Source organism: Impatiens glandulifera, chromosome 2 (genome assembly GCF_907164915.1).
Source record: "Impatiens glandulifera chromosome 2, dImpGla2.1, whole genome shotgun sequence".
In the NCBI taxonomy this organism is placed as follows: Eukaryota; Viridiplantae; Streptophyta; class Magnoliopsida; order Ericales; family Balsaminaceae; genus Impatiens; species Impatiens glandulifera.
In genome coordinates this window covers 62,068,447-62,093,467 of record NC_061863.1, presented here as the reverse complement: position 1 = coordinate 62,093,467, position 25,021 = coordinate 62,068,447, and the positions used below count along the sequence as shown (strand labels likewise).

General features: G+C 27.7%; 2 protein-coding genes across 2 annotated transcripts; both read left to right on the top strand.

The window, feature by feature from the left end:
• Positions 1-2,274: 2,274 nt before the first annotated feature.
• LOC124925149 (protein terminal ear1 homolog) lies at positions 2,275-4,860 on the top strand. Its single transcript, XM_047465120.1, has 5 exons — positions 2,275-3,034; positions 3,130-3,712; positions 4,011-4,187; positions 4,267-4,408; positions 4,549-4,860. The coding sequence occupies exons 1-5, from the start codon at positions 2,302-2,304 to the stop codon at positions 4,858-4,860; spliced, it is 1,947 nt and encodes a 648-aa protein (XP_047321076.1). The 5' UTR covers positions 2,275-2,301.
• A 10,913-nt stretch (positions 4,861-15,773) lies between these two features.
• LOC124926383 (GDSL esterase/lipase At3g27950-like) lies at positions 15,774-17,410 on the top strand. The gene is made up of 4 exons (XM_047466595.1): positions 15,774-16,131; positions 16,216-16,583; positions 16,647-16,917; positions 16,989-17,410. The coding sequence occupies exons 1-4, from the start codon at positions 15,798-15,800 to the stop codon at positions 17,315-17,317; spliced, it is 1,302 nt and encodes a 433-aa protein (XP_047322551.1). The 5' UTR covers positions 15,774-15,797; the 3' UTR covers positions 17,318-17,410.
• Positions 17,411-25,021: the final 7,611 nt, after the last annotated feature.

Below are 25,021 nucleotides of genomic sequence, written 5' to 3'. Positions count from 1 at the left end.
ATTTTAATTAATCAATATTTATAATATTTGATTTATTGCAAATTAATTTATTATTATATTTTTGTTTAATTTGAGAAGATGTATGTATGTGAATAAAAAGAATTTTTTTTTTTTATTGTTTTGAGTTATTAAGTAATTTAATTATTTTTATTCAATTAAAAGATTTTTATTTTTTATTTATTTAATTCCAAATTAATAAGTTATTATCATGACTTATAGCTTTGATTTTTACTATTTTGTTTAATAAGAAATTATTAATTATTACATGAGATTTTGTATTTAATTTTGTTTGATTAATTATATTATTTTTTTATTATAAAATATCCATTATCATTTATTTGAAAGTATAAAGTGATATTTTAAAATTATTAAAGTAACTCAATATTTTAATACAATGATTCATAAAATCCTTGAATAAAAATATAATCTGACATATTATATTTGAATTTAAATTTATTAAAAAGATCTACTTAAAGGCGTTTTTTATTAACATTAAATGAACTAATTTATTGGATATGAAATTGTTTATTTGAGAATAAGTGAGTACATTATTAAAAATATATATTTAAATTTTATAAAAATAATAATAAATATAATTTGTTGTTTTTATGAATAATTTTTTTAATAAATGATTTTGATCAACAAACAAGCTTAAATAAAAAGTACTTACATACATATAGAACAAACTATTATTATTATTGTTAAAAAATAGCCCTAGCTGGTAGCTAGTTCTATTTTTATGGGTCAGAAGCTACTACTTTTTTTTCTTAGAAGGTAAGCCGTTCGATTTCTTGTTTTACTTTTATATTCATGATCTATCTTATTTATTAATATAATAGTAAGAATTATTATTGATCCAGTTTATAAAATAGTTGCTGTCTCCACTATGAATCTAACATTTATTTATTTTTGGTTTAAGCAGTTAGTGAAAATTGAACTGAATGGATATTAGACTAAAGTCCAGTTTGATTCGGTATATAAACACAAATAAATTGTAATAAATTTATAACTAAAATCAATAATATTTTAGTGTTTAATAAAAAGTTAAATAATTTAAAATAATTAACTAATAAGTGTAGCAAACATATTAAGTAATAAGGATGAGTTATATGGAAATTTTATCCAATACTTAACCATCACATCTCATTTCTTATTAATTGTCATCAATCAAATCATTATATTTATTAAATAAAATATCAAATTACCCATTATTTAAATATTTTTATAATTTTATTATCTACCAAATATATAAGATATTTAGATAATATATATATATATATATATATAAACATTTTTTTTGGATAATATAAAACTGTTTTTTTTTATTAAATCAACATCAAAAGATAAGTTAAATAGTGAGTGATTAAGCTCAATAGTATGCAAATAATTTAAAAGTGTAAATAAACTGAAACAAACTAGACCTAAGTGCATTTTGAAATCAAAATCTGTAAAATAAATATATAATTGTTTAAACGCGTGAATATGATAAGCTTTATTAAATATAAAGTTATCTAATTAAAAAAAAAGATTACATAAATCTCTATATTATAATTAATTTAGATTAAAAAAAACTTTATACATTGTTTCTTTTTGCTATTTTTTTTAAAATCTCATTTTGTTTTCTTGACATGTATTAAGACTATGTTCTATATTTTAAACATTAATTAAAATTCTTTCTAGTCATTTTTATGTTATTTATTGATTTGTTAAATCATATTCAGAATTTCAAAATCAATTATTAGTTAAAATACCACTTTATTAATGAGGCGTTAGATGAAAAAAATATAGAAAAAAGAAGTTTTAGATGTAAGTTAAGGAAATAATCCTAAATTGGTTTTGTAAACATTAAATAGTTAAAATATGAGAAATCCTTAAAATAAATGAGTATTTTTATGGATTAAACAAGGATTAAAATAAAAAAATAAGAATTAAACTTAATAAAGTAATATAAAAATATTTGGTAAACTATCCTGAAATGGTAATGATAGAGCTATATAGAAAACTGAGTTCATTTGCATACATATTATAAACTTTAACCCGTGGAAAGAGACTAGACTTAGACAGAGAGTAAGCCTAGAGAGAGAAACTGTGTGCATAGATATAGAAGAAAGGAGGAAAGGACTAGTCTATAGTGTCTGCCTGCCTGCCTGCCTGCTTGCTTGCTCGGGAACCCAAGCTTTAGAAAGTGAGTCGGAAACAACAACCCATTTCCATTTAAAGCCCCCTTCGCCGGAGAACAAACTTTCCGATCAGACCTTGTTTTTCTTAGTTTACTCTGTCTTCTTTTTGGCGGGAACCGCCATGAGCGACGCTGGAGCGGCGAGGATTTCAGGTGGAAGTTTGGACCCCACCGCCCAGGAGTTTCGACCTAGGACGACAACAACATCATGTCCCCCAAATCCAATCCATTTGCATATGGTCCAACTCCAACCTCAAATTTATTATTCCTATTCTACCCCTCTACCCGAATTCCAGCTCTTCCCCTCCTTCTACCACCACCACCCTTTTCCATCTCCATCTCCTCCACCGCCTCCGCCGCCTCCGCCGCCGCCGTCTCAACCTCCGCCGCCGTCACAGGCGCCGACACGAGCGCTTCTACTGACATCCGTTCCTCACAACGTCAGCGAGTCGGAGGTTAGAAGAGAATTGGAAATCTTCGGGGATGTAAGGGCGGTTCAAATGGAACGTTTATTGAGAGAGGGAATCGTGACTGTTCATTTCTACGATTTGAGACACGCGAGGTCTGCTCTAGATGAGATTCGAAGTCAGCATATGATGCAACAGAGCCGGTTAAGGCATCATTTTGAGTCCTTGTTTATACAGAATTCGATTTTCGCTCTCCAATCACCTCCACCTCCTCCTCCCCTTCCTCCGTCGGCTCCCGGACTAATTTCCGGTCATGCCGTGTGGGCCCAGTACACGATTCCTGCGGCGGCTGAACTTCCAGACGGGCTGAATCAGGGTACTGTCGTGGTTTTTAATCTCGACCCTAATGTCTCCACCGCTAATCTCAGAGAAATTTTCCAAGTATTCGGTAATCGTATTCTTTTATGAATTGATAAATTTAATTAATTAATTAATTGGAAGAATAGCTTTTGATTCATTCGGTGTTGGGATTCATTGATTTAGGTTCGGTGAAGGAATTGAGGGAGACGCCAATGAAGCCAAACCAGAAGTTCGTGGAGTTTTACGATGCTCGAGACGCGGCGAGGGCGCTGGCGGTGATGAACGGAAGTGAAATTCATGGTCGGCAGGTAGTGATAGAATTCAGTCGGCCTGGTGGGGGATATGGAAGGAGATCATTTTCTAAGCATCAGAATAATTACCACCCGTTAATTAATTCTAGGAATTCATCAAGATTCTCTCCGCCATCACCACCGCCCCCTCCGCCGCCCCTATTGCGTTCACCTCCTCCTAGGTTTTCATTGAGAAATGCGGAGATTGTCACTACCGGTACTGGTCCTGGCGAAGAAGAAGATGAAGAAGACCAAAAGATTAATTTCGGGAAATCATCTTCTGCTGCTTCTAATAAGAAGAATGCAAAGAAATGTCAAAGCAACACGATGATGTCCAAGGAGTCTAACAAGGGGTTTAAAGGGGGTAAGAATTTGGATCCTCGTTTTCTCATAGATGAAGACGCGATCATGGACCCAAGCAATTGCAGAGATCCTAGGACCACTGTCATGATCAAGAATATACCCAACAAATACAGGTACTAACCCATGCATGTTCTTTCTATTCAAATTATATATAGTCTATATGGTTATAGTTTGAAAATCCTCATTCGTCACGAATTGGATTAAATTACTAGTATCTTTTTTTATTGTCCAAAATAAATTAACATTACTAATTTGATTATATGGGTTATTATTTGTGAATCAACCCATCATGGCCTTGTTCGTTCGAAATTATTATATATTATAGCTAGAGAGAGAGAGAGAAAGATCAGGGTTGAATATAGTAGTTAGTAGGGTTGTAAGAGTGTGATTTCATGATGAATATTTATGCAGTCAGAAGCTGCTATTGAATATGTTGGACAACCACTGCATTACCAATAATGAGAAGATTAGCAAAGCTGCTGCTGCTGCTGGTGGTGGATGCGGCGGCGGCGGAGGAGGAGAAGCTGGGGATGGGGGGGACCAACCTTTTTCTGCATATGACTTTATATACCTTCCCATCGATTTCACGTAATTATTCTAATTTATTTTTTTTTAATTTAATTTGTAAAATATATATCACAGTTAATTTTGTTGGTATGGTTTACAGAAACAAGTGCAATGTGGGATATGGGTTTGTCAACATGACAACCCCACAGGCGACTTGGAGACTCTACAAAGCATTTCACCATCAAAATTGGGAGGTCTTCAACTCCAAGAAAATCTGTCAAGTTACTTACGCCAGATTGCAGGTAGGTACAAGATTGTTGTTTTTTACTCATTTGATGATATCGGTTTTGTTAATTTTGAAGTTATAAAAGTAATAAAAAATGGTGGGTTTATCTTAAAGAATGGGTCTTGATTCAGTTTCTGATGTTAATTAAATATATAGGGAGTGGAAGCACTGAAGGATCATTTCAAGAACTCCAAGTTTCCATGCGAGTCTGAAGATTACCTTCCGGTCATCTTCTCGCCGCCTCGTGACGGGAAACTGTTGTCGGAGCCTCTCCCCATTGTCCATCTTTCTTCTTCTTCTTCTGACTGTACTACCAACTCCAAACAGCCTGCAGCTGCTGTAGCCTCCAGTGATTTCCCAGCAGAAATGAATGCTCAGAGGGGGGGCGGCGGCGGCGGCGGCGGCGGCGGCGAGAACGATCATGATGATGACGATGAGTGTGATAGCCCCAAGGAAGAGGAGGAGTAAAAAAGAAAAAAAGAAAAGAAAAAAAGAGGGTTGAGTTTACAGGTGTAGCCAATTGGAATGAAAAGGTTTCTGTAGAGGTTTGGCAGATAGGGCAGGAAGATTTGTAATTTGTTGAGGTTCGAGCCTAATATCGGGTCTCTGTTAGGGTCTATGATCAGAATAAGACCTCCCCCCTCCCCCGCCATTACTACTACTCCTACTATAGGATACCACATTTATGTCATTCCAAGGTTAGCTTTTTCTCTCTCCCTCCTCCCCTCCTTCTTTCCACCACTCAAGATCTTGTAATCTTCAACTTTTTATTTCATCCCTTTTTCTTTCAAACCCTAAACTCAAGTTAATAATACTTTTTTTTTTTGGAAGACTACCTAACAACCTTATATCTTCATTTCATTACAGTATAAAATTATTCATGTGAACAACTATGATATCATGAATAGACTTATATGGATATATCTTAAGAATTCATGTACACAAGAACTACTGTTTAAGATAATTTTATGTTCATAAATACAAAAAAATATGATTAATCTAATTTGGGAGTTTCCCATTTTTTTCAAATTGAGTTTTCCTTTATGGAAGAATTAACCCCCTAGCTAGACTAATACAGCGCATAATTTTGTAAGACTGCAATATTTAGATCTATCAAAAAGTGAAGAACAATTATTGGAATAGATAATGTCAATTAAATAGTTGTGAGGGTTACTTTGATACTAGCATTTTTTAAGGGTAGGTTTTTATTTTTTATAATTACGTGACTTAACTTGTTATAATTCATGTAATAACTTATTTTATATTTTTCACATAAAGTGTAATCTTTATATATGAGATATGACATGAATTTAAAGAAAAATAATTCAAAATGTTACATTTGTAACTTTTTGTGATCTTAGATTTATTTAAAACAATATTGATTGGTATGATACTGAGGAGTTAGAGTTTTTTTAAAATACTTATTTTTAAAGAAATAGAAACAATGTTATTTTTTTTTTGTTAATCAATTAAACGATGTTTGATTTAAAAAAAAAATCAATCAATCGAATAAGATCTTATACTATACTAATAAAAAAAATCAAAGTTTGTGATAATGTACATAGTTATTCATGCACATTTGTTAATAGTGCATTTTTTTAATAGTGCATTTTTACATGTAGATCAGATGAAAATCTACAAAGAAAATAATTGTAAGTAAGCAATGCAATATATATTTTGCGAACTTCTCAAAAGTCTTAATGATTTAATACTAGTTTTGGTGAGGAAAATATTAAAATATAAATAAATTAAATAATATTTAAAAAAAATAATAATCTTATCTCAAGTAATTAGCCTATAATTGTTTTTAAAATATTCTTCTCATTATATTGAAGATTTTTTTACTATCATTTTGCCCCCAATTCAATTTCAAAGAATTTTTGCATTGTATCAATATAGCATATTCTCTATACAAAAACAATATTTTATAAAAGAATTATAAAAAATAAAATTTTTAATATTATATATATTGAAATTATATATTATTATAAATAAATAAATTTAAAATTACTATGAGATGTGAAAAATAAATAAATTCATAGCGATTTATATATTTAGTTTTGTTTATTAATATTGGGGGTACATTATCATCTACGCCTAACATCGATCAACTACTGGTCAAATTAGGAAAAAAAATCGCTCTTTAAATTTAGGGTGAGTCAGTACAGTATATCTTAATTTGTTATCTATATTTTATACTTTATCGAAAATTTCGGTATAGAAAAATGCATACATTATTTTATCTTAATTTCGGTATATTTTAATTTCGGTATGACATTGATATTATATATTTGATACATAAAAACATATTATTTAAAAAAAAATATTTTAATATGGTTACTAAATAAACGTTACACAAAATTAAAAATTAAAGATATTTATTATAAAATCTAACATTCTTACATACTATAAGAACTATGACATGTCTATAATTAATTTAGTTAGAAAAACTGGAGTTAAAAAAAATAAGCGTAGGTATAATCTTTGAGTTATATTAGAATGAGGTGAAAAAGTGAAATTTAGAAATATTTTCAATAGCATTTACATTTACAATCTTTTTTATTTTTTATAAATTTATAATACAATTCTGATTAGATAATATTAAGAAAATAATTTTGAGTTGTCTTTAGCAACATATCATATTCTATTAAGTCTATTTTGAAGAGAATTTTTTATTTTTTATAATGAAATAAAATTAATTTTATATATAATTTCTAATGATCGAATATATTTAATAATATTATACTATAATTATATTTTGATTTTTAAAAATTAGGTTTATATAATTAAATTAGTATTAAATTTATTTATTTTCTTATCAATATTATATAATATACATTTATTTAATTTATAAATATTAATTTGGTATTTCGATATATCCCGATATATTAAAATTTTAAAAATCTCAAACATTTACCGTAACAATAATTTCGGTATCGATACTCTACCTTACATTTTTTGGTATACCAAAAAATTGATATTTTCAATATATTACGGGTACATTATTATTGATATACGTATAATACCGATAATTTTTCTCATCCTACTCAAAAATAATTTTTTATAATCCTTCAAATGAAATCATTCTGAAATGAAAATGTGTGACTTTCTATCTGTTTAAAAGGAACAATTCAACAAATTCTTAAACTATATCCAAATTAAGATGAAACACATCCAAATTAAGATGTACATTTGATTTTTTCTGAGATTTTTGGTACATAGGTACATTAATGGTCAATTTGAAAGCATTGGGTTTCCTGCTAATGTTTGCTTCTTGTTCTCATTTTATTCTCATCCTCACGGGAGAGAGGCAAAACAATAATTTTTTTTAATGATTGTTTTGCCCCTATATGAAGGAGAATAGTGGTAGATGATCTTCCCATTAGAAAGTGTTTAGTATTCATGTTTACAATTTTTCCACCTTTCCTTGTAACAAAATTGAATTTTCTTAGTTATTTTTTTTTTTAATTTCTTTTACATATAATTTATAATTTTAAAGTAAACTTGTCTACCTCCTATCGTTATGTGTTGTCGTGAAACAATATTATAAAATAACATTGTCGTTGGCTTCACTTCGTGCTAATGACTTTTCGTCTTGTAATTAAACGCGAAACACGACACAAATAGACATCTTTAATCCAAACTCGAAATTCTTATAATTAAATCAAATCTAGATTCATACGAGTGTTTGAGATATTTTTTTTTGAGATTTTACTTATATTTTTAGAAAATTCCTCTTTATTATTTTAACGATCAATTCATTTATTTAATTAATTAAACTATTTTTATTAAAATTTATATAAATAAAAAACATTTTATTAATTAAAACTTATACAACTTATTCTTATTTTCATTTTGTTTTTTTAACAAAAATCTCATAAAACCCTAAAATAACCAAAATTAAATAAGCTCTAGAGGGTGTGACAAACATAAATGAGTTTGAAACTTTCAAATCATCCAAACAAAAAACAAATCAAGAGAGATAGATCTGGAAGTGGTAGTGGGAGTGACAGTGGGGGGAAAGAGAATGACATGAAGTTGGTGAGTGATATATGTGTCCAAAATCATTAATGTCCAATGGCTTAAACCCTGTTTTCTTATGACCATCAAAGTGGTAAATGCTAGCTGGCTCGGATCTCCACAAAACTCTCTGCTTAGCTCCGGCTAGATGCTAGGCGAGAAAAGCATGTGACACGTATGCTACTTTTGCTGACGTGGTTAATCCCCTCTGTTTTTCTCAGGGCCTTTGACCTTGACCGTAGCTTTTACCCTCAGATATAATTATTTGCCACTTTCTCTGCCCGTGGACATATGCTAAAGACAATTTTTATTTGCTTTTTTCTTGTTATGTTTTTTGTTTGACAGAATTGAGCTTGACAAACATTTTTTTTACTTTGAATCAAATTATTTAATGTTTGTATTATTATTTTTAATTATATCAAACAATAATACACTCTCATGAAATTAGTGTAGTTGAGCGAAAAAATATTATTAAATTGGTTAATATATATATATAATTAAAATATATTTAAAAAAATTATTTTATTTAAATTAATATCTCACAAAATATTTAATTCTTTTTTTTAAAATAAATAAATAAAAATAGAAGTTCAAACCCAACTCCAATTATTTCCCAAACAAAATATTCTTTCCCTTAGAAAACCTGAGTAGAGTTATTTAAAATGAAATCATAAATCAGTTAGATCATTACATTCTAAATTTTGAACTAAGAGTTTGTTCTATATTAAATTTAAAAAAAATAAAATTTATTTAATAATTTTTTTTTGTTAGTTATTTTGAAGAGATATGTCTTTTTGTTTAAAAAAAATTTAAAATGTATTAATATATAATAATAAAATAATAATTTTTTTAAAATTAATTGAAGCTGAATTAATTAATATGTGATTGATGAAAGAAAATATGGAATGGTATTTGATTATCATTATATTTAAAAAATTGAGTGAAACAATATCTAAATGGAAAATTATCGGTATTTTTTTATATCGAAAAATAACGTATCGCAAAATATCAAAAATATTAATTTTTTGGTATAAAATAAACGATAATGTATATTACCGCTATCGAAATTATTAATACGATAAAGATATTAAATTTTTAAAATACAATAAACCTATATACAATAATTTTTTTTATAAATAAAATATGTATATATAATTGTTAGGATCGGTATCAACTATAGAGACTAGGGTCTTGTTATGTTGAACGCTTACACATTTCGATTGATATTAACTCTATTAAAAGTTAATATTCATTTTTATTTTTCACAAGTCGTCACAAACTCTTGAACGAAGTTTAAGTGCGAAAGTATTTGTTTAGACATGAACCGGCAAATAAGGGGTTGGAAGATTCAGAAAGTAAAGAACACAAGACACAACTGTTGTTTATGGATGTTCGGAGTAAACTCTCCTACGTCACCCTTCTTCTCGACCTCGAGAAGGATATTCTTCTCAACCTTGGGAAGAATATTGACTATAAGATTTGGTTTAATACAACACTTGTACAAACCCAGTCGAACAACTAGGACTTAGTTATTGTTTGTTTTCGAACTCCTAGCACACTCACTATTGAACGAAGTTTAAGTGCGGAAGTGTTTCTTTAGACTTGAAGCGACATATAAGGGGTTTGAAGATTCAGAAAGTAAAGAACACAAGACACAAGGGTTGTTTATGGATGTTCGGAGTAAACTCTCCTACGTCACCCCTTCTTCTCGACCTCGAGAAGGATTTTCTTCTCAACCTTGGGTAGAATATTCACTAGAAGATTTGGTTTAATACAATACTTGTACAAACTCAGTCGAACAACCAGGATTTAGTTACTGCCTGTTTTCGAACTCCTAGCACACTCACTCTGTTGAGTATAAATAAATTCTATCAACTTACAATGCTAACTAATTCACACAAAAATGGGTAGTATGTAATACAAATTTAACACCCTAACAAACTTGAAAGCTTATAGGACTTTGAGAGCTTGAGAGAGTTGTAAATAACAACATTTCAAGAGACATTTTTGCTTGTATGTCTGTTGTAAAAAAAAGTTGTGAAGCAAGTTGTCCTTTTTCTTCTTAAGTAGGCAGGCTGCAACGAGAAAAATTTGCTTCACCAACGGATATATATGTTTCAGATGACACTAGTCATAATTTGATTGGTTGAGTTCCAAAAGGGTACATCAGAGAAGATCCTCTTTGATCTTGTCTGTATTTGAATGTTAATAAGTCAAGAATTCATTAATGGAGACTATTGTACTAAGAATGTTCATTGTAGAGGATTTGAATAATCTTATTATGTGGCAGTCTTCTTTAGATTTGTCTTTACTGTTGTGTCAGACTGTCCATCCCAAATTGGTGATATGTTGTTTTGTTAGACTGTCCATAAAGGATGTATGATCAGATGCTACATTTGATTAATAACCGGTCCTAATATAAACACCAAAATCATTTAATACCGGAAGTGCTCCATTAAATACCGAAGTCATTTAATACCGGACGCGCACATGCACATAATAAAGCGTGTGATAGACAGGAGTACTTACCACTATACTACAACACTTTGTTATTATCTTTAAATATATTAATATACTTGATATGAATTAGCAATTATATATATATATATATATATTAACTTATATATATAATCGAACTTAGTTTTATCAATTCATTATCAAAACCATTTCATAAATTATAATCTAACAATAATGCTATAAGGTAGTGTTTGCTACGTACTACTAATTATATATGGTATAAGTTATATAGAAGTATAAATTGTAGTAAGACATTTTATGTAGTGTCAAATGTCTAGCTAAGACGTATCTTGAACTTGTTTCCATTGTTATAGGTAGAAATGTCATCGTTAAGGAAACGTTTGATCCTCGGTCTAGTGGTTTAAATTAAACATTATGGATAGTTCATCCCATAATATAGTTTTACTTTTTGTTAGACACAAGCAAGTGTCTCCGTTTGAATAAGACGTTATATATTGGAAAATTATGTATAGTTTTCATATAGGGTATTATTATAAATTGTCCGCTAATATAATTTTTGTTGGAAGAAACTTTGAGAGTCAAAGACTCCATCCAAGATCTCGTACTTTTGATGTTGCGTTATTCACGGTGTAATATTTAGTTGTATGTGTAATATTTAGTCGTATGTGTAACGAGGAGGTTGAATCAATAACTCACTTGCTTTCGCATTGTCAATGAGTGAAAAGTATATGTAATCTTTTATGGAGTATTAATAAAATTAATTGGGTGTTGTGTTGTTGATAAATTTTTTTGAATGATGAGACCGATATGAAAGACCTACATATTTGGATTAACATCCAAATTATTTTTTGGTGAAATATCTAGTTGAAGAGAAATTGTCGAACTTTTAATGATCATAGTCGTCGGATGCGTATCATTCATAATTATATTATTATGACATTTTTTAGATTCATTCTAAAAATAACTAGAGTCCGTCGATGAGTTAATTGTTCTTTTTTAGAGTACTTACAAACTCGATAACCTATTATGTAACATTTTTTTATTTTATTTGTTAATTTTTATTTTAATGTATATATGATTTGTTATTGTGTTTAAACAATTTTGATTATTTTTATTATATAGGTTTAAATTATAAAAAATAGTATAAATTGTATATGCTTTGTAATTTTATGTTTTTTATATATTATAAATCATACTATAAATATGAATTTTAGATTTATTATTCTTTTAATTTAATTATTATTATAAATTATTCTACTATTATTATTTATTATTTTCATTATTATATTTAATAACTAATATAATTTTAATTAAAATATAAACGATAAATTATATTTACTTAATTTTAAAATTATTAATAAATATAAATTTAAATATATATATATATATATATATATATATATAATAAACAATATTATTTATAATTTAATTATAATAATAATTATATTTTTTTTATAGGACTTGTTTGATGAATGAGTTATTGGATAGAACCTAATTTTTATCTCAAAATTTAATCATCACATCATCAATCTAATCTATTTATTTATCTCTTAAATTATTTCTTATATTTTTTTAATATAAATTAATTATTAAATAAAATTCTAAAGATATAAATAATAATTTAATTAAAAATAAATAAAAATTAATTTTTTCTTATTTTTAATCAAACAATATTTTTTTTCAAAACCTAAACAAAACCCAAAAAACCATCTCGTCAGCCAAACTCTATAACTATTATAGATAAACGAAATAAATTATATTAAACTCCACGAAAATAATAAAATAATAAAATTAAAAAAAATAAATAATTAATCGAAGATACAATAGAAATTGATATAAATAATATTGAAGGAGATATAATTAATACTATAACTATATTATAGATAGGTAGGTAGTAGACTAGTAGGCATTTGTTTGGAGAGAGAAAGAGGTCAAAGATATGAGAGAGAGAGAGAGAAGTGTCTGCGTGGGGCGTCGAGCTAGCGCATGCACAATTTATATTTTCTTTCTTTGCTAAAAGCAAAATTTATGTTTCATGTCTTGTGTTTTATTTTTCCTTGTCGAGAAGATCAAGACCGCACGGTTGGCCTAATGTTATGTCTCTCCCAACTTTTCATTTTAAAAACAAAAAACATCCCTTAAAAGTTAACATAAATACATACAGTAGATTCTTTTTTTAATTGAGAAAAGGAACTACTTTATTTTGAATCGTTTCTTAAGTAAGAATGTAACCCAAGATTTGTATTCTCTCAAAATACACTAAGTTACAAAATTTGAGTATTGTTTTTTTTTTTTTATATATATAGTACAATTCTTATTATCATAATAAATTGAGTGAACTTTTATTATTAATTAAGAAGGGTTTAGATTGATAAAAAAAAAAAACTATTTCAACCTAGCTATGTGCCTTTAAGCCAAATTCTCAATTTTGAATAATATGGTATGGTCGGTTGGGAAATATGATATTGAAAAGTCTGATGTGTAATTGGCTAGACAGACAGCCTAGGAATCAAATGTTGAAGCATGATTTTGATAAATTTCTCTTATTCACGTTTAGGATGTCTTGGAACTGCAATGAATGAGTCCATTTTATAGACCTTTTCGTGCCTATGTTTTGCTTTATATAACATTGGGAATATTTTCCAAAAATTAATTTATGGATTAAATTATTGGGCACTATCAAAACATGCATCTATTGGTAATTAAAACTCTAATCCATCCAAATAATTATAATTATTTTTTGATTGATCCAGGTTAACTAAGAAAATCGTTTGGAATATACATATAATTTTTTCTTTAAATGATCATGCAAATTAAATAAAAAATTATTTAAACACAACAATAAAAGATAAAATTAAAAAACATAAAAAACAATTATTACAATACAGATTGTCACCTAATTTACTAAAATAAATATATAATCAATATACACGTCACACAAGTAAAACTAATCAAAATGAGGAGATTCTTAAGAAAAAAAAACATTTTTAATTTTACAAACTGTAATGGGCTTCCTTGCGGATGATCTATTCTAGTCCAAGCGTTTATTGGGCTTACCCAAGGGCAGCCTGCATGGATCTGAGTTAGTTCTTTCAATGGTTATAATATTGGTGGTTCTCTCTTTCTATCTTGAATTTTACTTTTTCTTTATTGTTCCTAATAATCTTCAATAATTTTCTATTTACATCTAATTTAATATTTTTTCAGAAGTTACACTATATAGAAGATACCTGGGATAGGTCATGCTGTCATGTTAGACTTAAATGTACAAAGCCCATTAGTGGGTATGTACGATGTGAGTCTGTTGCCCAACAAAAAGTGTCTTCTAGCTCATGTGTAAATTGTAATTATCATCTTATTAGTTTAATTAAATAAATGATAGTTTCTTATTTATTGATTGGTCATTGGTGAACAATCCCTACTTATATATGAAATTGGTCATATATCTGCCTGCCATAGTATGTAAATACATTTTTTTTTCTACATATTAAGTTTTGTTAAATGGATACAATTCTATTTTATTAAAAAAATCTTGACAATTATTATTTATGCTATTATGAAAATTGATTTGTGTAATTAAGGTTAATCAAATTTAAAGTAAAGAGTTTATAAAGGCGGGTGGCGGTCCTATAAAACCGATACATTGTTTGGTACCTAATACGGTTGGAATATGGGCAGGAGCAATAAAACTTATAAAAGGGTACTAGTGGAGTTGGATCGGGTGGGTATATATTGTGCATAAATAAATGATTATTGCTTATTAAATTGTTAATAATATGGTTGATAACAGGATTGAGTTGAGGTTGCGTTTCCCATTGCCAAATTATACTATGTGATTTTGTTTTACTCTGTTCGGTGACACATGCAATTTTTTCGGAACACGGTTATACCATAATTTAAAATAAATAAATATATTTTTTATAAAATTATATAAAACAATTTTTTTAATATTATATATATTTGTAATATATTAAAAAATTATATTATTATCAAAAATAAATTTAAATTTTTATAAGAATAATAAATAAATATATTAGTGAAATTATGTGTTCAATTGTGTTTCTATCTATCCTACTCATTTTTATTCAAAATATCTATCAATCTCATTATTATTCTCATTCCCTTATTTGAATTCAGCCCACAATTAAAGTAATATCAAGACGGGTTTTTAAATCAAACTGGTTATATATTTATTTAGTTTTTACTTTCTATTGATCATTCTTATTTTTATCCAAATATCTATCCATTATACTCATTCTTATCCAAATATCTATCCATTTTATTCTTATTCCCTTATTTAACCAAGCATCTGTGTTCAGGCCAAAATCAAGATAATATTGAGTCGGGTACAAATTAAACAGATGAAAACAACCCTAACGTGACAATTCAAATTGAAACAGGAGGATGAATTATAATTTTATAGTTAAACATAATCATTTCCTTTTTCAATAAACAAATATTTTTGATGATCTTATTAAAAAAAATCCTCCTTTAGGTTGGAGAGTGGAAATTCCCCGTTGGATGAAAACTGTTGTTTTGAAGGAGAAAGAGATGAGCCGTCTTGATCGTCATCATCTTTGGAACTATTTGGCTGTTGATTGAATGATTGTACTCTCGCCTATCATTTAACGTCGTCTGTATCGATCATCAGAAGAAAGTATGGTTTCGTTTCTTTATTTTTGTTTCCTTCCCGTCGAATAGAAGTAAAGGAAGCTTCGTGCACGACATCAAACATTTGGATATGTCAAACTTGAAGTAAGTTCTTTCTTAATTATACGTTTTCATGACTTGGATTGTCCAAACTAATCATCGTACGCCACCACATATATGCTGTTCTCATGCCTTTCCATTTTAAGAAGAAGAAGAACAAAACAATTTGATCATCACTGCTTTCAAAAATCGTCTTAATGCCCATGAGAATAACTGATGCTGAGGAAGGCCTGCTGAAAAAGGCAGGTCCTAGTAGTAAGAGTTTTAGAATAGTTGTTATCTGGGTGGTGACTATTGGACTTGGATTAGCTATCTCTACTTTTGTTTCATTAAAGCTGTTGAAGGAATTCAGAACCATACAGCCAAATTCCAGGTGCCAATTTCCAGCCATTTTCAACTTTGGCGATTCAAATTCTGACACTGGAAGTGAATCTGCCGCCTTTGGTAGGCTTCCTCTTCCTTTCGGACAAACTTTCTTTGGTAAACCGTCTGGACGCAGGTCTGATGGCCGTCTCATCATTGATTTTATGGGTACTGTCACTTTTTTTCTTATTTTATATCGTCTCTGCATGTTTGTTTTGCTCTGTTTCTTTAACCCATCATCTTTGATTGCAGCTCAGAGACTTAGAATTCCATATTTAAGTGCATACTTGGATTCAATCGGATCAAACTTCCGACATGGTGCAAACTTTGCATATAGTGGTTCGACTGTAATGGAAATGGTTTGTATGAATCAACCGCTCCATCTTGTTACACAAGTTCGCGAGTTTCAACAATTCAAACAGCGTATTGCAGAATTACATAACCAAGGAATGAACTTGTATTTAAGAAATTTCCTTCCAAGGACTCAAGATTTCTCCAAGGCCCTTTACATGATAGATTCCGGTCAGAATGACTTGTATTATGGGTTGACGTCAAAACCGGTAAAGCAAGTAAAAGCATACATTCCCAGCATCATTGATCAACTTGCTTTGGTCATACAGGTAATTCATGTGTATTTTTCTAGTCAAACCACAGTTAGCCTTTTAATGATGCTGTTTTTTCAGACACTGTACCAAGAAGGAGCAAGAACATTTTGGATTCACAACACAGGCCCCATAGGTTGTCTGCCTATCATGGTCAAGAACAATCCTCCAAGACATAGAAATGCAGACAAAAACGGTTGCATTGTTTCATACAACAAAGTGGCAAAAGATTTCAACATACAGCTTCATGATAAGATCTCCAGGCTCAGGACTCAAATGCAAGACGCATTGATCGTTTATGTGGACATGTATTCCGCCAAATACTCCATCATCGACCAAGCAAAGAAACTAGGTAATGATTAATAATCCTTACGTAATACAATTCATTTTTTATCAACCTCCTTAATTTCTATTGGGTTGTAGGTTTAAGGGATGGTTTAGAACCCTGTTGTGGGCCTTTGAAGGAGGGTAACATAAGAGGAAAGGAGATACAAAATGGAACTTGTTGCAGTAATCCCAATGAATACATTAACTGGGACAACACCCATTACACTGAAGCTGCTAACAATTGGGTCGCTAACTTTATAATAAACGGTTCTTATTCAGAGCCCCCAGTAGCCTTGACCGAAGCAGCTTGTACAAAACCTATTCAAGAAACTAAAATTATAATTAGAAGTAGTACTAGTACCAGAAATGAAGATGGAAACTTAGGTTCCTATTTTAAACAGAGGTGGAGGAGAATTCTTAATTAAGGAATTTGCCTTATAGTTAGTTCACTTAAATATGATTAGTCTAATACCATACTTACAAGATTAAGAATGTGTTAGTGTTGAAACACCAATTAATAGTAAACTCTTTCACAATTTTACTTGTTTTTATCCAAAATGCGACCAAACTTGTTGAGAAAAATTGAATGGAACCAACAAAAAAAAAATGCTGGTTTTGAATCCCTAAACGTTTGTTCAGAGTATTAATGGGAAAAGATGTTGGTTTTGAATCCCTTAGCGGTTGTTCATAGTATTAATGGGAGAATGTATTCTTAAATATAATACTTTCCCAATTAATGAAGTATAAGAGATTAGCCAAACATAATGAAATTGAAACGCCATGCAAATAAGTTTTAACGTAAATAAAAACTCTTTTCAAATTGAGAGTAAAAAATTACGGGACCTAAATATGTCACTTAACAATTCACTATCATCAACAATGTTACAATTCACTCTCATCAACAAGGTTACAAGTAACGATTCAATCTAGATATAACTAAACTAGAGTTGTCAATTGCAACAAAATTACACAACAATGTTGGTAAATAACAAAGACAAGAAATAGCAAGATTAATCAACCATACCAATTTTGCAATTCTGATTTTTCGTCGGACTAACTTAGAAGATTCAGAATACAGATCTTCACTATTCAGAACGTATCCCTAAAAATAATCAATAAGCTGTCAAAGTTTGAAGTCAATCAAACAGTGCAAACTCTGATAAACGAAAATCTTTTCTAACCCTAAATCTATTTTTGCTATGCTCTTTTTTTTTAGGTAAACCCACTAAGAACCTAGATAAAAATAATGTCGGTCTAACTCACACCAAATTGGGTCTTTCCAATTAGTAGAACAAAATTCAACAAGTAATTTATGATGGGCAAAGATTAGTCCATGAAGCTGAATTTTTATATAACAAATTTAGACTTATTAGAGATGATCATTTTGTATTATTATTATTTGGCCAAATTGTTAAATTGGGGTTATTATTTGGGGCCAATTTGGATTTTGAATATTTTCTTTAAAATTTTATATTTTAGGGTCCTTATTATTAATGTTATACAAAATGAGATATTGACTTAACGATTTTAAATATCGTTAACTTATTATTTACATGACATTTATATATAAATAAATAAAAGATTAATGTCACTCATTTAACTACCGAATTTTAGTGAATTAAGGGTTTTGACTATCAAAATTTAAAAAATCGGAAGTCAAAATTCTCACTTCGTTGAAATTTAATAGTTAAATTAGTGATTTTTATTTATCTATAAATATTACGTAAAATAATAAGTTAACGACTTTTGAAATCTTTAAGACGAAACGTCGTTTTATATAATTTTAACAATAATGAACCCCAAATTGTAAATTTTGAAAAAGAAAATTGAAGATCTCAATTAGGACCCCAATTTATCAATCATTATTATTTTATTTATTTTGTTCTCTTTTAATTGAAATGAGTTGTTGGTTTCTTGTATTGCAAACATTTTTATATGTGTAAGATTTTTTTGGTTAATTATGCATGCATCAAAAGTTTGGAGTTTGGCCAAAATTGGAGAAGGAATAGGTCCATCACCTAGCTAGTATATTTCTCATAGCCATATTGAATATCACCTAAGCTAGTTATATCTCATAGCCATATTCAATGAGTTCCTTTGAAAATGATATGTAATTTGACTTGGATCATTATTAGGACGCGTAAATTGATTTTGAGATATAGATATAAATGTATTTTTAATTTGATAAATAAATTATTGGCAATTATGTATTATGACTCCATACTTGTACATATCTTTATTTTTTTACAATCAAAATTTATTTAGAGGAGATTATGTTAAAATCAAATTTGAAATCAGAGTCTATTAAAAGCTATATAAGTAAGTGCGATAGTATTAGTTTAAATTTTGAGTTATTTGAATAAATAATAGCTTAATTTTAAATAATTTTGTTCCAATAAAATTTTATGTAAATAATATTAGAGATATAAATATATAATACACTTTTAAAGAAATTAAAATATTTTATTTTAATATTTAAACAATATAATTAATAAGGATTTATATATATATATATATATATATATATATATATATATATATATATATATATATATAAAAATAAGACGTGAGTTAAAATAAAATCTAATTGAACCTAATTATTGGTGATTATATTATATATATATATATATATATATATATATATATATATATATATATATATATATATATATATATATATATATATATATATATATATATATATATATATATATATATATATATATATATATATATATATATATATATATATATATATATATTTTTCTTCCTTGAGAAGTCAAATGGTCAAAGTCAATAATCAAAACCCACCTCACCTAATTAAAGCCGTCCTATTGACGGAGAGGAGGTTCTTGCAACACGTCATCTCTATTTTTTATTAGTGTAGGTTTTATCACACGTATATTAAAAAAAATTGAGTTTTTAAATAAGAATAAAGTTCAATATATTTTCTTATTCTCGATTTATTCTATTCCCCTTCTATTAAAAAGATTATTATTATCAATGTAATTTTATTCATTAAGCATAAATTGAAATATTAAATAATTTATTTTATAAAAATCCCAAACAACTTATTTTTTAATCAAATATTATTTTTCTTCAAAATATCCTAAATAACCAAATATGAAAAAGCTATGATTGTGCATCCTTGATGAAGTTAAATTATATATATATATATATGAAAATCTTAAATAATTATATACTTTTTTTTAATGTTCATATATTAAAATGTAAGCAATAATAAAACATGACATAAGAAAATAAAAATAAATAAAAAAAAGAAGAGAAATATAATACAAACACGTTACCCAATAGGTTATCGAGATCGTAGGTTTTTGAGAAAACGATTAACTCTATGATAAACTCCCCCGACTTTTCTAAATGAATATCAGAAAACGTCATAATAATAACATTATAAATGATACGCATACGACTATGATGATTAAAAATTTGATGATTTCTTTTCAACTAGATAATCCACTATAAAATAATTTGGATGATAGTTCAAATATATAGGCTATCACATTAACCGCATCAATCCAAATTTCTCCGTAACTACCTAAAGACTCTAGCATCACCTAAGTGGTTCTCAGTAATACTCCACAAAAAAACTCTAAACACTAGTGACCTATTGACAATGCAAAAATAAGTGAGTTATCGATTCAACATTCTCGTGACATATACGATAACAATTTACCATATTAAATATTTTTTTATGCACATATTATCTATAAAAATTTCACCATTAATAACGCTTTATTTCAAGGAACGAGATCTTATATCAAAATTTGACTCCCAAAATTTTTCCCAATAAAAATTATATGAAATTATCTTAACGAACAAATTGTAGCAATGCCCCCCACATGAAAGTTATATATGTTTTGTAAACACATAATATAATGTTCAAATGGAGATACTTGCTTGCGTTTTATCAAAAGTAAACTCTATTATATGAATAACTCTCCATAATTTTAATCTCTTTCCATATTTAGTTTGTCCAGCGAAACAATTAGACAAATGATCAAACATTTTCTTAATTGTGTCATTATCAAATATTAAGCTTTGATTTACTAATTACACTAAAGTCTTCATGAACTTAAGTAAGGAGATTAAAACACTAACACTGAAAGTCTTAAAGTCATTCCATCATCTTTGTTCCTAGTCCACACAACAACCATGCTTTTATTTATTGAACTTTGCATTTTTTAAAGTTAAAGTTTGATCTAATCAAGTTGTCACAATATCATCTTAATTTATAAATTGATCATTCTTTTGAACTTGCTAGATTATATTCAAAGGATTTTTGTCTAAATATCATTTAAAATCAATTTTATCTAGGAACTAATAACTCAACTTAGATATTCTCTATTTTAGTGGTGTTATAGTTTAATTAATATTACTTTACAAACCTCAAAAACAGTATAATTTTACAAAACCAATATAGTAGCCAAGTGGCCTTTCTTACTTTCAATTTTTTTTTTAAATCTAATTTATCTTTAAGAGAGAAATTATCTATGTTTGTAGTAATGTGGCAAGATAGTCGGTCTTAGTTGCAGCCTTGCAGGTTGACTTGACGACTTGACTTTTGACTTGTTCAATTTATATACGTACAAAAATTATCATTTGGAAAAGGATTAGTTTTTTCCAACCATTTTTTTGTGCTAAGTTGAAATATTATATTGTCTATTAATTATTATATATAGCACACGTAAAAAAAACTAAAACAGTTCTCAAATTAAAATATTTCTAGAAAAATGTATGTTAGTATTAAAATACGTTTTAAGATGAGTTGATGAATCGTATATCATTGGCCGTACTAGTTTAGAAATAAACTATTTAAGGATTTTTGAAATGTAAACATACTTACTAATTTTCTTGATAAATAATATATATTTAGTTTTAACTTTTTAATTTGAAAAGAGACATTATTATGAGATTGTACTATTTTATTAAATTTAAATATATATATTTAAAATTGTACCAAATAGTTTTAATTTGTGAGAATTTAGAAATAGACATCCATGACTTGGAATTGCCTGAAAAACTGGAAATTATTGAATTACAAGCTAATAGTTGACTTCCAACTCTGAGTTTTTAAAGTTATCCTCTGATTATTGCACTCTTGTTTTAAAGCTAATAATTTGGTCTAACCACATTTTTTACATTTATGATATTTCTAACCGTGAAGAATTAATATGAAGCATAACCCGAAAAGAAAAGAAAAATGATATGACCTCATTTCTTTTTAATTCAAAAAATGTCAAAATTTACATTAATTTTCTCTCATTTTATTTATAAATTTTCTCTTTATTTGTTATTTAAGTTCACCGCAAATTTTTTTATAGTCAGCACTCTAATTTCTGGTTAGTAAAAACTCGACAAAATGCATGGTCTTTATCAATTTTCATTAACAAAGGTAACACACCTAATTTGTTACTTGTAAGGAAGATATATTTTTAACAATGATGGTAATTTCCCTTGTTAAGGACCAATTTCACTTATCAAATAATTTAGGATTTATGGCCTAGACAAAAATAACACTATTAATAAAAGGCTACAATCACAACCATTCACTTCATCAATTGAGACGTCACCAATTATAATTAAATATAATAAATTTAGTACTTAAATCAAATACATTCATTTAAATTACTAGGTTAGGGTAACAATATAGAAATCAATATAAATAGAATTAATAATATATTTTTTAAATGATCAAGGACATTACAATTTATACCAAATAAAAGTTTATATATATATATATATATATATATATATATATATATATATATTATCTAAAGAAACATTTTCTCAATAATAAAATAATTACCTGAATATTCACACTATCCCTTATAAATTGTCATTATTAGTCTTAAAATATAAGATATTATCACAATATTGAAATAAAATCATTATTATATTATATTAATTTTCTTATAGATTCATTATAACGTCTATATAATATAATATATATATATATATAATTTATATACAACTTCTCTGATTATTCTAACATGGTATCATAGTCAAAGTTTTTGTTATTAAGCCACAAAATTTAGTCTTCCGCTGTCTCTATCAATTATTATTTTAGTCATTGATGGAAGACTTTATTATTATATTTTAATAATTTATTTTTCTTCAAATAATTCTGTTAGTGTTTTTATTTTTTCATCAATTATATTTTTTAACTTTTGTTTTCAGTTGTTTTATCCTAATAGTCGATGCCCATATTTTTATTGGTCTTAATCCAATCATATGTACTTATTTACTGATTATTTAGAAAACGCATTGTCATTTTTTTTTGTTAGGATAAGTTTTTCAGATGTTGTTTCATCCCTAGCATTCTATGCCCATGTGATTCTATCTTCTTCGCTGCTTTTCTTTTATCCAACACAATGTCACTCCGTTGTTGGATGGATCTTGAGACTCACGAGTAACTTCGAAGTTTATTTGGTTGTTGTTTCATCCCAACATTCAATGCCCATAAGATTCTACCTCTCTGATGGTTTATCAGTCAACACACTGTCATCCTGTAAATAGATGGAGCTCACGAATTTCTGAAGCTTGAAAAAAACATCATCAACATTTCAAAATCTCATCTTCAACTTCCTGAGTTTGAGGAGGGATGTTAAAATATAAGATAATATATGTGAGATATTATCACGATATTATAAATTGTGATAATATTATTATTATTATATTAATTTCTTTATAATCATAATGTAATATTTATATAATAGACATAACTTATATAACTCTGAAAAAATCATTTCATAATCTTTTTCTGTATACGTCGTTTTGGGACATTGTTTTATTTTATTTTTGTTCAAACATCAACTCCATGTCTCCAACCTTAGTTATTTTCGATTTAAACATTCTCATTTGATAATACATTAATAGTCCTAATAGGGCCTTAGTTTTATCTCTACTTTGTTATTTATTTACATTTTTTATTTATCAATATAGTCTCAAATCGTAGATATGATATTTTTGTTATCATAGTTTTAGATTAAGTTTGATGGCAAGATTTGCTTTTGCAAAACTGATTTTTCACACATATTGATTTTAGATTTAGAGTCTCCCGTTCTTAGATCTGATTTTCTTTTCTTTTTCTTGCTTTACTTTGTTTAAAGTTCTCAAATCCGTTTTCAAATTTTTGTTTTGTTTTATTTTTAAGTTTATGGAATCTTAATATGTCTGTTCTCTTGGTCCATATGTTCTACTGCACAAATAGAAGAGAATGAAGGAGAAAACCCAGAATAAAACTTTGATACTTATATTTTTATTTATTTAGTACTTAAGTATTATTAATTCAAATCAAGAAGTTACAAATAATATAAAAGAACATTTACAAAATAATACAAAATAAGAATTTATATATGTTAAAATGTATAACAATTTTATAAAAGTTAAAATTTTAACAGAGGAAGATTCAACAATTAAATATTTTTTTTAAAACCATCAAAATATATAGTTAATAAAGAGAAAGAATGAGACAAATAAGGAAAATATACACATAAAGAGTCTCCGGTCATGAGATTTCGAGGCCTGAGGCGAGCACAAAACATGGTGCCCTCAAAGCTTAATATTCATACATATATTTTTTTTATCGATTTAAATATAATAGTATTTGTAACATGAATTCTAGAAATAAAATATTATCAAAACAATATGTCATAAGTAAATATTAAAAAAATAAAGAAGATCCAAACAAAATATAAAATTCATATTCCGAACTAGTACATAGTCACTTGAATATTACTCGTCTCCAATTTTTTGAAGCGAAAGTATTGATCAAGTTTGCATAATCAACTTTCTCAATATTTTTTTCTCGATAGATAACATAGTTAACCCATTTAGTCTTTCTTGCGACATAGTTGATCGAAGATAAGTTTTAATCAACTTCAATTTAGAAAAACTTATTTCCGCAGATGCAACATTAACTGGTATAGTCAGCAAAACTCGATATGCGATATAGGAATTTGGATAAAAACCATCCATTGTTTTCAAATAATTCAGCACATCAATCGCTCTTTTTGCTTCTCCGGGTAATGAATGTCTTAACAAATTTAGTTCTAGAAATAAATATGATTCATCAATATCGGAGTGCCCATCATGTGTTAAAGATT

Bases quoted from the DNA above. Each gene is read 5' to 3' on its own strand.
- LOC124926383 (XM_047466595.1), top strand. From the start codon at position 15,798: ATGCCCATGAGAATAACTGATGCTGAGGAAGGCCTGCTGAAAAAGGCA. The intron at 16,132-16,215 runs GTACTGTCACTT...CTTTGATTGCAG, and splicing joins TCTCATCATTGATTTTATGG to CTCAGAGACTTAGAATTCCA. The intron at 16,584-16,646 runs GTAATTCATGTG...CTGTTTTTTCAG, and splicing joins AACTTGCTTTGGTCATACAG to ACACTGTACCAAGAAGGAGC.
- LOC124925149 (XM_047465120.1), top strand. From the start codon at position 2,302: ATGAGCGACGCTGGAGCGGCGAGGATTTCAGGTGGAAGTTTGGACCCC. The intron at 3,035-3,129 runs GTAATCGTATTC...TCATTGATTTAG, and splicing joins AGAAATTTTCCAAGTATTCG to GTTCGGTGAAGGAATTGAGG. The intron at 3,713-4,010 runs GTACTAACCCAT...ATATTTATGCAG, and splicing joins AATATACCCAACAAATACAG to TCAGAAGCTGCTATTGAATA.